The sequence below is a fragment of the Aythya marila genome, assembly GCF_965140915.1.
Source record: "Aythya marila genome assembly, chromosome: 32".
NCBI lineage: Eukaryota > Metazoa > Chordata > Aves > Anseriformes > Anatidae > Aythya > Aythya marila.
The window spans coordinates 989,404-1,004,893 of record NC_139073.1 but is presented as its reverse complement, the minus strand read 5'-3'; the positions used below and the strand labels follow the sequence as shown (position 1 = coordinate 1,004,893).

The 15,490-nt window shown below is 61.7% G+C and overlaps 1 protein-coding gene across 2 annotated transcripts; it reads right to left on the bottom strand.

Annotated features, from left to right (window-relative positions):
* Positions 1-4,146: 4,146 nt before the first annotated feature.
* OLFM2 (olfactomedin 2) lies at positions 4,147-12,936 on the bottom strand. Of its 2 annotated transcripts, none has more exons than XM_082781734.1 (6): positions 12,473-12,936; positions 8,934-9,083; positions 7,956-8,111; positions 6,594-6,816; positions 6,198-6,304; positions 4,147-5,227 (listed from the first exon to the last, which is right to left on the bottom strand). In XM_082781734.1, the coding sequence occupies exons 1-6, from the start codon at positions 12,608-12,610 to the stop codon at positions 4,550-4,552; spliced, it is 1,452 nt and encodes a 483-aa protein (XP_082637860.1). In that variant the 5' UTR covers positions 12,611-12,936; the 3' UTR covers positions 4,147-4,549. The 2 variants fall into 2 exon arrangements, with proteins under 2 accessions (XP_082637860.1, XP_082637861.1); XM_082781735.1 differs by having other exon boundaries at positions 6,594-6,813.
* Between the last annotated feature and the right edge of the window lie 2,554 nt (positions 12,937-15,490).

Below are 15,490 nucleotides of genomic sequence, written 5' to 3'. Positions count from 1 at the left end.
CTGCCCAAGTTAAGTTTTATTCATAGCTCATTTCGTGATACACTGGAATTAAAAAAAAAAAAAAATCCCCCTAGGTTTGGCTTTAATCTCACATTAAATATTAAAGGGGCAGGTTGCCCAAGGGTTGGGGGGCGGGAGGTTTTGGGGGGCTCTGGGGTGTGTTGATGGGGTGTAGGGGTAAGAGGTAGATGCTGGCTGCTCCATGGCATCCCCACCCCTTTCCCAATCCCAATCCTCATCCCTATCTCCATCCTATCTACATCTCCATTCCCAGCCCTATTCCCATCCCGACCCCATCCCTGTCCCTATTCCCATCCCATTCCCATCCCATCCCCAACACAACCCTATCCCCATCTCAACCCCACCCCAAACCCCATCCCAATCCCAACTCCATCCCCATCCCATCCCAATCCCATCCTCATCCCAACTCCATCCCCATCCCAACCCCAACTCCATCCCCATCCCAACCCCAACTCCATCCCCATCCCATCCCAATCCCAATCCTATCCCCATCCCATCCCCATCTCATCCCAACCCCAACTCCATCCCTATCCTATCCCAACCCCATCCCAACCCCAATCCCAATCCCAACCCCAACCCCAACCCCAACCCCAACCCCATCCCAACCCCAATCCCAACCCCAACCCATCCCAATTCCTCCCCCATCCCCACCCCATCCCCATCTAACAACACAATTTAGGCTGCAGCTCCGTGCATTATGGACAAAATGTCCGTGCGCACTACACTTGGGCTCGCTGCCTGTTTGAGCCACGGCGCCCAGCCCCGACCAGTCGCCCACCAGTGGGGTGGTGCTGGTGGGAGGCCCGGCCTCACCCGGGGAGGATGGAGGCTGCTGATGGATGGCTTCCTCCAGCAGCAGCCCCCGACCTCGCCGCTATCTCCAGCGGCCATAAATCCACCCGGGGCCGCATCTCCCGCTCCCGATGGATGCTAAAAGCCCGGAGTGGGGAGCGGGGAGGTCCCGTGGGGAGGCTGAGGTGTAAATCTCAACGCGCTGGAGGCTGGCGGAGCGGAGCCCGGCGCTCGTTTTTTTTTTTCGGTGGCCGGTTTTAGCTCCCGCTGCTCCCCGCTTCCCTTCCATAAATAAGCCTCAATTATCGAGCTCCCGCTGCCTTTCGTTTCGGGGGAAAGTCCCCGGCGGGCCGTGACGGGAGCGGCGGCTGCGAACACAACAATAAGTCTCTGCAGTAAACATGATTAGCGCCGAATCCCCGGCTCGGGCGGGCGCGGGGGTGTGGATCTGCTGACGCTTAATGACGAAGCTCGTTAGTAACGGGAGGGCTGGTGCCTGGCGAGCCTTGGGACGCCACCTTCGCATCCCTCATAGCCATTCCGGGGAGGTTTTTGTGGTTTTGGGGCCCTTTTTGTATGCATTGGAGGGGGGGAGTGAAGAAACCATCCTATTATTGGGGGAAATATCGGGGGAAAATGCCCAGTGCGGTGCTGAGTCCCCAGCTGGGATGGGAGCGGAATAACCAATGCGCCTCCCGGCCGGGCTGCACCTTCGCAGGAATCACAATCGGCTGGAAAAACCCAGCCTGCAGGATGAGTGATTTCGGGCAGGGCGTCAGGCTGCTTTCCAGCAGGCTTTCTCCACGTGTCAGGTTATTAAACACCCTGCGTTCGGTTTATTTATTTATTTTTTTTCCCCCCCTCCCCCCCTTCTTCCCCATTCGCAGCCGTTCCGACGGCGCGGAGGCAAGGCAGCGTTTTTCTCCCCGAGCCAAGGCGCCGTCACCGGCAGCTGCACTGCAGCACTCGCCGCGTCGCCTCCGCTCCCACGGGGCCACCGGCTCGGCCCCGAGTGCTGGGGGGGGCACACGCGATGCTGAGCGATTCAGGATGCGTGCCCCCAGGTGCTGGTGGCGGGGATAAGGGATCGCTGCCCTCGCTGTCCCCCAGAGCTTTTGCTCACCCCGTTAATCTTCGTTAGCGAGCCGTCGGGCTCGGTGGGGTTTTGTGGCCTCGGAGGAGGAGAATCTGTGCTGGGTTTGGAGGTTGGGGGGTGGTCATGGGGAAGGGGAAGGGAATTTGGGGAGAAGGGGCTGGGGCTGTGGATAGGATGGGGATGGCATGAGGATGGGATGGGGATGGGATTGGGATGAGGATGGGGATGGGATGGGATTGGGATGGGATGGGGATGGGGATGGGATTGGGATGGGATTGGGATGAGGATGGGATAGGATGGGATTGGGATAGGATGGGATGGGATTGGGATGAGGATGGGGATGGGATGGGGATGGGATTGGGATGGGATGGGATGAGGATGAGATGGGGTAGGATGGGATGGGATGGGGATGGGGATGGGGATGGGGATGGGGATGGGGATGGGGATGGGGATGGGGATGGGGATGGGGATGGGATTGGGATGGGATGGGCAAGGGCATTGGGATGGGGATGGGATGGGCATAGGAATGGGATGGGGGTGAGGATAGGGATAGGGATGATGATGCAATGGGGATGGGAATGTATATGGGGTGGGGATAGGGAAAGAGATGGGGATGGAGACAGGGACGAGATGTGGATATGGGAGTGGATGGGGATTACAGACGGAATAGGATGGGATGGGGTGTCGATGGGATGGGACGGAGGTAGGGATGAGGATTGAATTGAGATGGGATGGGCAGGGGATGGGGATGGGGATGGGGATAGGGAGGAGGATGGGATGGGGATGGAATGGATATGGGATGGGGACGGTGAGAGGAATGGGGTCAAGATAAGGATGGGAATGGGATGAGGAGGGGAAGGGGAAGGCAATTGGGATGGGATGGGGCTTGCACGCCTTGCTGAGCCCCGCTCTCAGCAGCCTGGAGAAAAGCCCCCGGCGCTGCTGGAAGCTGCTGCTGACAAACGAGGGCTCCTCGCAGCAGCCGTGCTGCAGCCCGGCCCCGCATTGATGTCTGCGGCCCGCGGGTCGCTTGGATACGGCCTCACCGAGGCGGGGAGCCTTGCTCAGGCATTAATTGCTAAATCACCCTTGCAGGGGATTTGCCATCCGCTGCCTGGAGCCAGCAGCCGGGAGCTTGTGCATCGCACACGGGGCTGAGCCCCGTCCTCCTCCTCCTCCTCCTCCTCCTCCTCCTCCTCCTCCTCCCCTGGCTCTGCTCGATGCCCACCCTGCCCGTGCCAGGGTTGTGCCTCGCTCTTGGCCGCCGGCCCCGGCAGCAAATTAAAGTCCCTGCATGAGCGAGCCTCGAGCCACGGCGCCAAATGGGGCTGGAGGGGGGCTTGGCTGAGCCCCCGCTCGCATCCCCGTCACTGGGGCTGGGGCAGAGGCGCTGCTGGGGGGCAGCCCCCAGACCCGGAGCACCCCGGTGCCAATGATGCGCTGCAGAAGGGGTGCACAAGGGGGGGGTCTGCCCACCTCCGAACCCCTTGGTCGCCCCAATTTCGTTATGTGAAGCTCCCAGGGCTGCTGGTTCCCCCCGCCCAAGCTGGTTCCCCCCTGCCCAAGCTGCAGCCCCCGCACAACAAACTGATCATCGAGGCTGGAGCGGGCTGGGCTGTGCCCGAATCCACCCCTGGAGGTTTGCCAGGTTGGGGGGATTCCTACCAAGGCCTGGTGACAACCCTGGCCCCTCTGCCACCTCCACCCACAGGTCCTCCTGTCCCCCACCCCTTTGGCCTCGCTGTCACCACCACCCCCTCTGTCCCACCTCCTCCCTCCTCTCCATCCTTTCCTTCCTTCCATCCTCTCTGTCTCCTCCATCTCCTTCCTCCCCTTCCTCCTCTCCATCTCCACCATCCTCACCATCATTTCCATCCCCTCCATCCCCAACTCCTCCAGCCCTTCATCTTCTCCATCCCCTCTACTCCTTCATCTTCTCCATCCCCTCATCTCTTCATCTTCTCCACCTCCTCCATCCCCCGAGCCCCTCCATCCCCTGAACCTCTCCATCCCCTGAACCTCTCCATCCCATCCCCTCCATCCTTCCCCCCCACCCAGGGGCCAGGTTCCTGCCGCCCCGACCCCTCTGGGTGCCCGTTTTGGGGCTCGCTGCCCTTGCAGCGCCTGCTCCAGCCGCTCGCCGCAGCTGTGCTGCATTTTCCCTTCCTCTTGCCTTGCTCGGCTCTGCTGTCATTTCCCCGGCGCCGCACCCGCATGCATTAAACATGCCCGTAAACAACGGCTCCGGCACATCTGGAGGAGCGCAGCCGGCTGCAGAGGGGACGCAGGAGAGACAACCGAGCTGCTGAGCGCCAGATCATAAAAAGAGCGGGGGAAAAAAAAATAATAATAATAATAAAAGCACGAGCCTCGTCAAATGTCAAAGAGACTGCTTTTATTTGCCGTCAAAATAAAGAAAATTGGGGAAAAAGAAAAAAAAAAAAACAGAACCAACCAAGGCGAGCTCAAATGAAGGCAGACGAGATCCATGCGCCATGAACCGCGGGGAGAAACCAAAGAAATGTAAAAAAAAAAAAAAAAATCATCGAAGAAGAGGAGGAGGAGGAAGGCTCCGTCCCCGAGAGAGGCGTAGAAAAATAAAGAGCAGGAACGGGGCGAGCGGAGGAGTCCGGCGCGGGGTCACAGCTCGCCCGACGTCTTTATGACGTGGAAGAGCGTGACGTTGTAGATGACCTGGTGGCCGTTGTTCCAGGTGTAGAGCACCCTCTCCCGCGGGTTGTAGTCCAGCATGGATATGTGGGAGTACTGGTTGTGGAAGGGAATATCCGTGTACTCGTAGCTGGAAGTGTTTGTGTAGTAGGCAAAGTAAATCTTGGCGCCGGCCAGGTGGGAGTTGGTGACGTAGAGCGTGCCGCAGATGATGAAGGACTCGCCGGCGCTGCGCTTGGGGTACCCCGTGTCCCAGCTGCGCAGCACCTCCAGCGTCTGCGGGTCCACGCGGCTCACCACGATGTTGCCGGCGTTCTGGTTGGTGGTGTAGACGGCCCAGAGCCCGCTCTCGTCCACCATGAAGTCGATGTCGGAGAAGCCCCCCCAGGAGTAGGGGAAGGTGTTGTTGTAGCCGGCGCCGGCCAGGCTGCGCTGCACCAGCACGCTGCGCGAGCGGAAATGGTACTTGACGGCCACGTTGCTCTGGTATTTGTTGTAGTAGAGGGACCCGTTGAAGACCACGTGGCCCGTGCCGGCCCAGGGGTGTGGCAGGAGGTGCTGCACGAAGTTCTGCCCCGTGACGAAGTCGTTCAGCGTCCGAAACTCCAGCACGCGCCGGCCCTTGTAGTAGCCGTCCATGTACCAGACCTGCAGCGGGAGAGGGTGAGGGGTGAGCGGCCCGAACGCCTGGCCTCGAGACGATGGGGTGGGCTGTAGGATGTGCATGGCACCCCCTGCATCTTGCACGGCCCCTCTGCACCTTGCATGGCCCCTCTGCACCTTGCACGGACCCCCTGCATCTTGCACGGACCCCCTGCACCTTGCACGGCCCTCCTGCACCTTGCATGGCCCCTCTCCACCTTGCACGGACCCCCTGCATCTTGCACGGACCCCCTGCACCTTGCACGGCCCTCCTGCACCTTGCATGGCCCCTCTCCACCTTGCACGGACCCCCTGCATCTTGCACGGACCCCCTGCACCTTGCACGGCCCCTCTGCACCTTGCACGGACCCCCTGCACTTTGCACGGACCCCCTGCACCTTGCACGGCCCCGTTCCCTGCACTAGCACTTGGTGGCGATCCGTGGAGGCAGCACGTCCTGCAAGCAACGTTGCAGAGGGCTTGTGCCCTGAAAAGCGTGCAACAGGGGGCGTGCACCCCGGAGAGCATGCACCAGGGGGAATGCGTCCCAGAGAGTGGGGGCATGCAGGTGTACCCCAGGTAGCATGCAGCTTGGAGAGCTTGTGTGCACCCCAGAGAGCGTGCACCACAGGTGTGCACCCCAAAAAGCATGCACAACCCAAAAAGCGTGTATCCTGAGTGCACGGGCAGCGTGCACCCCAGAGAGCATGCACCGAGGGGTGTTGCACACCAGGCAGCTTGCACCACGGGCGCACAGGCAGCGTGCACCCCAAATTGCGTGCAGGAGTTCTGCAAAACTTCAACTCCAACCCTGCCGAGCTGGAGGCTGACCACTTCGAAACCCCCCTCTGCTTGGGCTGGGAGGGTTTTTGGGGTAAGACACCCACAAAAGACCCCTGCTGGAGCCACGGGAAGCCTGGGCAGGGCTGTCCCCGCTGTCCCCGGGGATGTCCCCGGGGGTGTCCCCGGCACTCACCCGGCTGTCGGCGCTGGGCGTCATCGTGTCGGTCATCCACGACCCGAAGCGGGAGCCCGACGCGCGGATGGTGATGGGGTTGCTGACGCCCGTCAGCTTCCCGCAGCCTGGGGAGGGGGACAGGGAGCGGGGTTATGAGGGAGGGACACGTGGGGGCTGCGGCTTCCCCAGCTTCCCAGGGCATCCCGCAGCAGGAACCGGATCTCGGCAGGGATACAGGGATGGGGCAGAGGGATGGGAAGCTGCCAAAAGGGGGAGCTGGGTATGGGATGAACCAGGAAGGGGACACTGCTGTCACCGGGGCTGGGAGAACCCCCCCACCCAAAATTCCCCCTAGGAAACCCCTCCAAGCAGGAGCATCCCATGGGAGCGGTGAGCTCTGGGACGCCGCCGTACCCAGTTTCTGCATGCAGGCGTGCAGCCGTGCCTCCAGCATCAGCACCCGCTGCTGCAGCTCCTCGTAGTCGTAGGCGCCCATCTCCTCCTGGATGGCCAGCAGGCTCCCGGAGAGGTTCCTCACCTCCTCCTTCAGGTGCACGATCAGCCGCGTGTCCGCCTTGTACTGGTCCAGCACGGGCAGCAGCGGCAGCAGCTCCGTCATCTTGTCCTTGAGCTCCTGCTTAGGGGGACAAAAAAACAATAAAATAAAGAGAAACACTCCTTAAATTAAGGCTGTGCTTGCCCCGTGATGTCTGGCTGTCGGGACAGCCCCCGGTTCACCCCAAAAATTCGCCTGGGTGGGTGGAAATTAATTGTCACTTCACGCACAGGGTGGGAGCACGCACAGATGCTGTGCGCAGCGAGGGATGCGGGAATGGGAGCAGAATTTCCCCCCTCCACCAGGTCAGGGATGTAAAAAAATCTGCTTATTTTAGCCCAAGGAGAAGGTTGAGGGCGCTTTGACCTCGGCCAGGCAATGACTTGATTTCCCTGTGCCTTTTCTCCCTCCTTGCCTGTCATTTTAGGGCAGGATCGCATCCCGATCCGGGGGCCAACACCTCCTGCAGCAATTAAACCGGCGAGCTTTGCTGCAGCCCTGGTGTTTAATCAATGCCTCGCCCCTGCAACTGGCAGGGCCCCGAGCCTCCTCCGGCCGCATTCAGTGCCAAGAAGCAGCCGTTCCCGAGGCAGAAACACGCCTTAGCTGTCAGGATGAAGCCGAGAGGTTCCCAAAATAAACCCAAATAATCCCAAAATGGGATTTGGAGGGGCGCGGGGCCGGCGGCATCGGCGTGTGGGCTGCAGCTGTTGGCACCCGGCGCTCACAGCTGCCCCTCGCCAGGTGGGAATCGGGCCTTGGCTGGGGAAGAGCAGCGTTGCATTTAATTAAAGGTGGCCGTTTAATTAAAGGTGACTCGTTGCGGCTGGCTGGGCTGGGAGTTGGCCGTCACGGCCGTCCTGGCCACGTGGCATCGCGGCATCACCACGGGGATGCTCGGTTTGGGATCACCGCAGGGATGCTCGGCTATGGGACCACCAGGAGGATGCTCAGTTTCGGGACCACCACGGGGATGCTCGGTTCTGGGATCCCTGCTGGGATGCTCGGTTTGGGATCGCCAAAGGGATGCTCAATTTTGGGACCCCCACGGGGATGCTGACACACCCGGACCCCCACGAGGATGCTCGTGCTGGCCTCTGCGCTCACAATCTGAGCCCACCACCATCGACGACCCACCCCAGGCCACGCACCCACCCCGCAGCGCCGTGCACTCAGCCCCTGCAGCCACCCCCAGCAGCACCCAAGGGTGTCGGGCTCACCTGGAAGCTCTTGGCGTTGAGGCTCTTCTGGCTCTCAGCGGCCACGCGCAGCCTGGAGTCCAAGCCCTTCATCAGCGCCTCGGTGTTGCGCACGTACTGCAGGTCCCGGTAGGTCCTCAGGTCCAGCACCTCCATGGACTGGGAGATGTTCTGCACCTGCATGGCGGGACGGGGAGTTAATTACCAGGGACCCAATCCACCTTGCTAATTAGGGTAATTCAACTCGGTGCCCGTATGCACCCGAATCTTCCCATGGACATCAGCCTGGTGTCCCCATCCCTGCTCCCACTCCACTGCTCACGCAAACGTTTGCAAAACCAATTTTCCCTCTGCAGCTCGAATGCATAAAGCAATACCTTTTACTCATCCCGCTTCAGCTGATATTTGTGTGTTTTTTTTTTTTTTAAAAAAAAACACCCGAGCCCACGTTTCCCAGCCCGCCCTACGAGCTTTCATTCTTTAATTTGATCCGCCGCAGCCGGCGAAGTTATTCCATTTCCACGCTTTCAAACGCCGCGGCCGTGGCCGTGTTCCTCAAACGCTTATTTATTTATTAGCGCTGGCATTTACGGGGCCGCCTCTGATGGGAGCCGCTCGGGAGGCGTTTCGCAGCGAGCTGTGATCAAACTTTAATCGGGCTGGTGGCGCGCGCGGCCCCAATCCCACCGCACGGGGTCGGTTTGGGGAGAGAGGAGCTGATTGATGGCTTCTGCTGCTTTTTGCTTTTTTTTTTTTTGCTTTTTTTTTTTTTTTTTTTTGGATGATTCCTCCTTGGAAGTCCCTCCCAGCCACCCTACGACTGCGCCTGGCTGCCTGGAGGAGCACCAAGGATGCCAAGGGCGAGCATCACCGCCAGCATCCTTGCTCCAGGGGAAGGGATGCGCCCACCGCAGCCCACCCCGCACCCAGGTGCTGTTCCAGGGCGGCAAATCCCCACCCCAAAAAGAAACCCCATGTAACAATGGGGAATTTTTTTACCTTCTCGGTCAGCTGGCGGAGCTGGTGGCTGCGCAGGTCGCGGGAGCAGGAGCCCTGCACGGGGATGACGGCGGTGCAGAGGCATTTGCCATCGGGGGCTTGTGCCGAGGTGTAAACCTGCCAGCCCTCGTCGGGGCTCTGGAATAGGGTCTGCGGGACAGAGGGGGGGGTCAGCAGCTCGCCCTCCTGCTCTTGGCCTTCCAGCCAGGGCGTTTATTCCCTTTTCTTCCCTCCCCCTCCCAATTTTAAGGAAAGGAAGCCGAAGGGGGAGATTCCCCTGATTTATTCACGCCACAAAGCGGCGTTTCGTCGTGCCGGGCCATTTCGCGTTTCATGCGTAAATCAGAATTATTAATTATGAACATCGGCTGCGAGCTCAGCTCTCTCTCTCCAAAGCGGCTTCCTCCTCGCCGAGCCGGGCGGAGATAAATGACCCCGTCGCCTGCAACAAGCCGAGGGACGCTGCCTGGCTTCTCACGCAGCGCTTTGAGCTCGGGGGCTCCCCCGGGAAGGGATTTATCGGGCACGGCCGTGGCCAAATCCCGGGGAGAGAGCAGCCGGCGGCGCTGTGAAGTCGCCCCGATCCCGAACAGCAACAGAAGGAGGCGAAGGGAGCGCTTGGCTGGCACCCATGGGCGAGCAGCGGCCCCGCGGAGCATCCCCGAGCAGGGAGCGTCCCCAAAAAGCATCCATCTCCCCCCAAAAAACACCCCGGGGCGTGCCGTGACGCACTTCATAAAACCTGATGCCACAAGGAACATCCACAACCCGCGTTCCCCAGGACCCCCCCCTCGCTCCTAAATTCTTCACGGAGGGCTCAGGGCGTAATTCAGCCGCCGAGCCCCAAATTGGCAGCGATGCTCCCACCGCCACCCCGGGCTTCGTGCGGCACCGGGAGCACCCCCAAAAGCCAAAAAGCTGCCGGGGGGGGGGTCCGTGAGGATGCTTCGTGCCCCGTGGGGGGCAGCGGGGGGGGGGGTTGGATCGTGGCGGCGGCGGTGGGAGTAGGGGGTTAAACGCGGCCTGGCCGAAGGCCTGTGCAATCTGTCACAGGGTTATTAATTAGAGCTCCTCGGGCAAGCTGCCTGCTCGCTGCTGACACCCTCGGCCGGGGGGGGGGGGCTGGGGGGGCCGCCAGCCCCTCTCCATCCTTTTGGGGACACCGTGGGGGGGGGTCCCCGAGCATCAGCGGTCCCCTCTCAACCCCCTAGGGAGGACGAGCGGCCTCGCCGCCTCCTACCCCGGCCTGGCCGAAAGCCTCGACCTCCAACCTCCGCTTTTATGATTTAATCCCTTCGCCCCCCCCCCCCCCCAAAAAAAAAAAAAAGAAAAAAATAATAATAAAAAAAGAAAAAATCACCCAAAAAAAACCAATGTTTTCTAGAAAAACCTCCCGGCACTTTGCGACTCCCAGCCTGACCCTGTGAGCAGCGCTCCCGGTCCCCCCCCCCCACCAAAGAGTGCCTAATGATTAACTAATTAACGCCGCGTACCCCCCAGCGCCGCTAATTGCCCTGCGACACGCTGGGGGGTGGGGGGGGGGCTGCGGTGACGAAGGCCGCCGCGCTCATCCTCGGCCGCCGCAGACGCTCGGCCGGGGGGGGCACCCAAGGGAGCCCCCGCCCCATAGCGGCTGTGGGGTGGGGGCTATGGGGAGAGACCCTTTTGGATGGGGGGGGTGCAAGGGGGGGGGGAAAGGGGGTGCCCGAAGCACCCGCAACACCCAGCGGGATTTCCCCCGCAGTGGGGTGCAGCACAGGGAGGGGCGGGATGCTTTTTTTGGGGGGGGGGTTATGGCAAGAAGGGTCGTGGGGGGGGGGACAGGAAGGTCGTGTCCACACCCCCCCGCGTCACCAGGGTCCCCCCCTGCAGCTTCACCAGCCCTGGTGCTGCGGTTGCAGCCCCCCCCCAAAAAAAAATGTTTTCTGTCCCCCCCCCCGATTTGCTCCCAACTTATTCTCATGCTCCTCAAGCAGGTTTTAATGCCTTAAATTTTTTTTTGGGGGGGGGACACAACACATGTGGGGGGGTCCCAGCTTGGGGACTTGAAAATGAAGGGGGGGTCACCCACTTCCCCTGGCCAGAAACCCCCCCTGGAGCTCCCTCCCCCAGCTGCAGGGAGCAGGGGGGTCCTGTGGGGGGGCTGCTTTGTGTCTGGGGGGGGACAGGACACCCCGTAGGGGGGCCAGGACCCCCCCCCCAAAAAAAAATATATTAAAAACTGGGGATTCTTTCTCTGAGTGGGCTCTGGGCTTCTTTTTGGGGAGGGGGGGTCCTGGAGTGCACTGCCCAAGAGGGGGGAGGGCTGGGGGCTCTGTGCCCAAAGGGGGGGGTTCCTCATACCTGGGGGGGGTCTCCCCATACCTGGGGGGGGTCTCCCCATACCTGGGGGGGGGCCATACCCAGAGGGGGTCCCTATAATGGGGGGGGGACTCCCCATGATTGGGGGGGGTCCCTGTGATCAGAGGGGGCTCCTCATATCTAAGGGATGTCCCCATACCCGCGGGGGGGTCCCCAAATTCGGGGAATCCCCAGTGCTCCCTACATGGGGGGGGGAAATTAGGGGGGGGGACCCGGTTCCTTGGGGTCCCATGAATATGGGGGGGGTCCCAGCACTCCCTGAATGGGGCGGGGGGGGTTCCGGTGCTTTGGGGTCCCCATTAATGGGGGGGGGGTCCCACTGCACCTGACCGGGGGGGGGCAGTGGGGTCCCTGCACATTTGGAGGTGGGGAGGGGATCCCTGTTCCTTGGGGTCCCAGGAATGGAGGGGGGGGTCCCAGTGCTCCCTAATCGGGGGGGGTCCCCGATGTTTCGGGGTCCCCATGAAGGAGATGTGGGGGGTCCCTCCCTAACCGGGGGGGGGGTCCCAATGTTTTGGGATCCCAATAAAGAAGATGGGGGGGGTCCCGATGTTTTGGGGTCCCAGTGAAGGAGATGGGGGGGGTCCTGGTCCTCTCTCTTTAGGGGGGGTCCCGATGTTTTGGGGTCCCCATGAAGGAGATGGGGGGGCTCCCGATGCTTTCTATTTAGGGGGGGTCCCGATGCTTTGGGGTCCCCATGAAGGAGATGGGGGGGGTCCCGATGCTTTCTGTTTAGGGGGGTCCCGATGTTTTGGGATCCCAATGAAGGAGATGGGGGGGGTCCCGATGTTTTGGGGTCCCCATGAAGGGGATGGGGGGGGCTCCCAATGCTTTGGGGTTCCCATGAAGGGAACGGGGGGGTCCCAATGCTTTGGGGTCCCAATGAAGAAGATGGGGGGGGAGCTCCCGATGCTTTGGGATCCCTATAAACACGCTGCGGGTGTGTGGGGGGGGGGGGGGGGGGGGTCCCACCTCTCCCTCCTCCCATTTATTACCGGGGGGGGGAAATATTACCGGGGGGGGGGGGGGGGGGGGAAGAAAATGTTGGACCTCTGCATCCCACACCCTGCCCATCACCAAGGGCAGCTCCTCACCCCCGTCCCCATCCCCAAACCCCATCCGTACCCCCTTTTTACCCCCCCCCCAAAAAAAAAAAACACCCCCAAAAACCCACTCACGATCTTCTCCGAGGTCCCCGCCCGCGACACGGCGGTGCCGTTGAGCCCCACCAGGGAGGGCAGGGTTTGGGACATCCAGTTGGTGACCATGGCCATGGTGCTCAGCACGGCCCCGATCTTCAGCAGCGGCACCGTCATCTCGCCGCCGCCGCCCCCCCCCCCAAAAGCCGCCGCATGCCCCCCCCCACCCCCCCCTTTCCCCTCTTTTTCCCCCTCCCTCCCCAAATTCGGGGGCGCCGCCGCCGCCCGGTACCGGGTACGGGGGGGGGGGGCTCAGCCCCGCACCGGCCCCCGCCGCTTGCGGAGCCCAAGAGCGGCGCTCGGCGCCCTTATAGCGCCGCCGTGACGTCGGCACGGGGTGGTCCCGGGCTTTTTTTTGGGGTTTTTTTTAAAAGATTTTTTATTTATTTAATTATTTTTTTAATTTTTTTTTATTTTTTTTTAATTTTGGGGTAGGGGTTATCCCGCCCCCGGGGGATGGGATGGGATGGGAAAGGGGTTAAGGGATGGGAAAGGATGGGAAGGGGGTGGGGGGTGGGGGGGGGGTTAGGGGAAGGAAAACTTCCCCCCCCCCCCGAAAAAGGAGCCTCGTTTGGGATGGGAGAAGTACCCCCCCCCTCCCTAGAGATAATGGTTTTGGGGGCTGGACACACGGAGATAATGGTTGGGGGGGAGCAGGATCCCCAGGGACCCTCATTTGGGGGGGGGTGCAGGACCCCCAGGGACCCTCACCTGGGAGAGGGGCAGGACCCCTTCCCCCCCCCCCCCAGACAATGGTTTGGGGAAGCAGCATCCCCAGAGACCCTCATTTTGGGGGGCAGGACCCCCACGAGCCAATGGTTTGGGGGGAGCAGGATCCCTAGAGACCCCCCTTTTGGGGGGCAGGACCCCCAGAGCCCCTCGCTTGGGGGCAGCAGAACATCCAGAGCCCCTTGTTTTTGGGCAAGAAGCCCAGAAACCCCTCTTTTTTTTTTTTTTTGGGGGGGGGGCAGGATCCCCTACAGCCAACAGTTTGGGGTGAGCAGGACCTCCAGGGACCCCCGGGTTGGGGGGAGCAGCACCTCCAAAGACCCTGCTTTGGGGAACAGGACCCCCAGGTCCTGATTTGAGGAGCAAGACCCCCAGAGCCCCCCAACTTGGGGAGCAAGACCCCCGGCCCCCTTGCCCCCCCCCCGCCCCCCAGCTGTGATAGCAGTGACCTCTGCACCCCAACCTGCTTTGAGGCTGCAGCCACCCCCCAGCTCCAGACCCTCTCAGCCCCCCCCCCAAATCCTCACCTCCTCCTTGTGCCTGTCCTGTCACCTAGCGCAGGGTGCAGAGCCCCAACCCGCTCAGTGCAGCGATGCAGAGACCTGAACAGCTCAGTGCAGTGATGCAGAGACCTGAACCACTTGATGCAGCGATGCAGAGACCTGAAGAGCTCAGTGCAGTGATGCAGAGCCCCGAGCTGCTCCGTGCAATGCTGCAGAGACCCGACCTGCTCGGTGCAGCAGTGCAGAGACCTGACCCACTCAGTGCATCGCTGCAGAGCCCCGACCTGCTTGGTGCAGCGATGCAGAGACCTGACCCGCTCAGTGCAGCAATGCAGAGTCCCGACCTGCTCCATGCAATGGTGCAGAGACCTGAACAGCTCAGTGCAGCGATGCAGAGCCCCGAGCTGCTCTGTGCATCACTGCAGAGACCTGACCTGCTCAGTGCAGTGATGCAGAGCCCAGATCTGCTCAGTGCAGCAGTGCAGAGCCCCGATCTGCTCCGTGCATTGGTGTTGAGACCTGACTCACTCAGTGCAGCGATGCAGAGCCCCAAGCTGCTCCATGCATTGGTGCAGAGACCTGACCCACTCAGTGCAGTGATGCAGAGCCCCGACCCACTCAGCACAGCGATGCAGAGCCCGACACATCGAGTGCAGCAATGCAGAGACCTGACCCTGCTCGGTGCAGCAATGCAGAGCCCCAACACGCCCAGTGCAGCGATGCAGAGACCCAACACACTCAGCACAGTGATGCAGAGCCCCGACACACTCAGCGCAGCGATGCAGTGCCCGACACATCGAATGCAGCAATGCAGAGCCCTGACACACTCAGTGCAGTGATGCAGAGCCCCGACCCTCTCGGTGCAGGGGCCCCACCGAGGCTCTGAGCCCGTTTTAGGGCCTCCAGCTCCGGCCCTCGCCACGGTCACGCAGTGCCCCCGCGTGGGGACGGCCACGCACAGCACAGGCTCCCCCGCGCTGGCACCCATGGGTGGGATAACCAAAAAAAAAAGCCCCACCTGCTACCAACGGGGTGGGGGGGGGGGTTGGGGTTTTGTGCTGCAAACATGGAGGGATTGGGGCAGTGTCTGTAGGGCCGGCTGTCCCCATGTCCCCGTGTCCCCATGTCCCCGTGTCCCCTGGGTATGGGGACAAGGCCCCCGTGCTGGCAGACGCCCAGAATTGGGGCGGGGGGGGCTTCACCTCTGGGGTGGCAGCTTCACCCCGGGGGCATCACGCAGCCAGGGGATGGGGAGACCCCATAGTGGCCCCCCCAAATTCCTCCTCCCCACTTTATTACCCCGCTGCAGCGTCCCCATCCAGCATGGAGCGGGAACAAAAAGCTCGTTAAGCCCCGCTCGTTACCGAGAACACCCCAAACCCAACCCCAAAAGGGGCGGCGGGGGGGGCATTTTTTGGGGAGGGGCACATTTGGGGGACATGGCTGAGAACCCCCCGCAGCCCCCCACACCTTTGGGTCCCCACATCCCATCCCTGCCCCGTTGCCCCCCCAGATGGACCCCGAGGTTGCTTTGGGGCCCCCCCAGCCCCATCCCCACACAGGGGCCACAAATGGGGACGGAGACGCCGAATCCCACCTGGAACCAGCCCCGTTTCCACCGGGCATCGCCCCGGCATCCCACAAAAGCAACCCCCCCCCCTTTTTGGGATGCGGCTGCGGCCCCCCACCCACGCAAGCCGGGCTCATGCATATTCAACAGGCTGCACAACCGCCGCCGAATATCGAGCAGCTCATAACGAAGAGC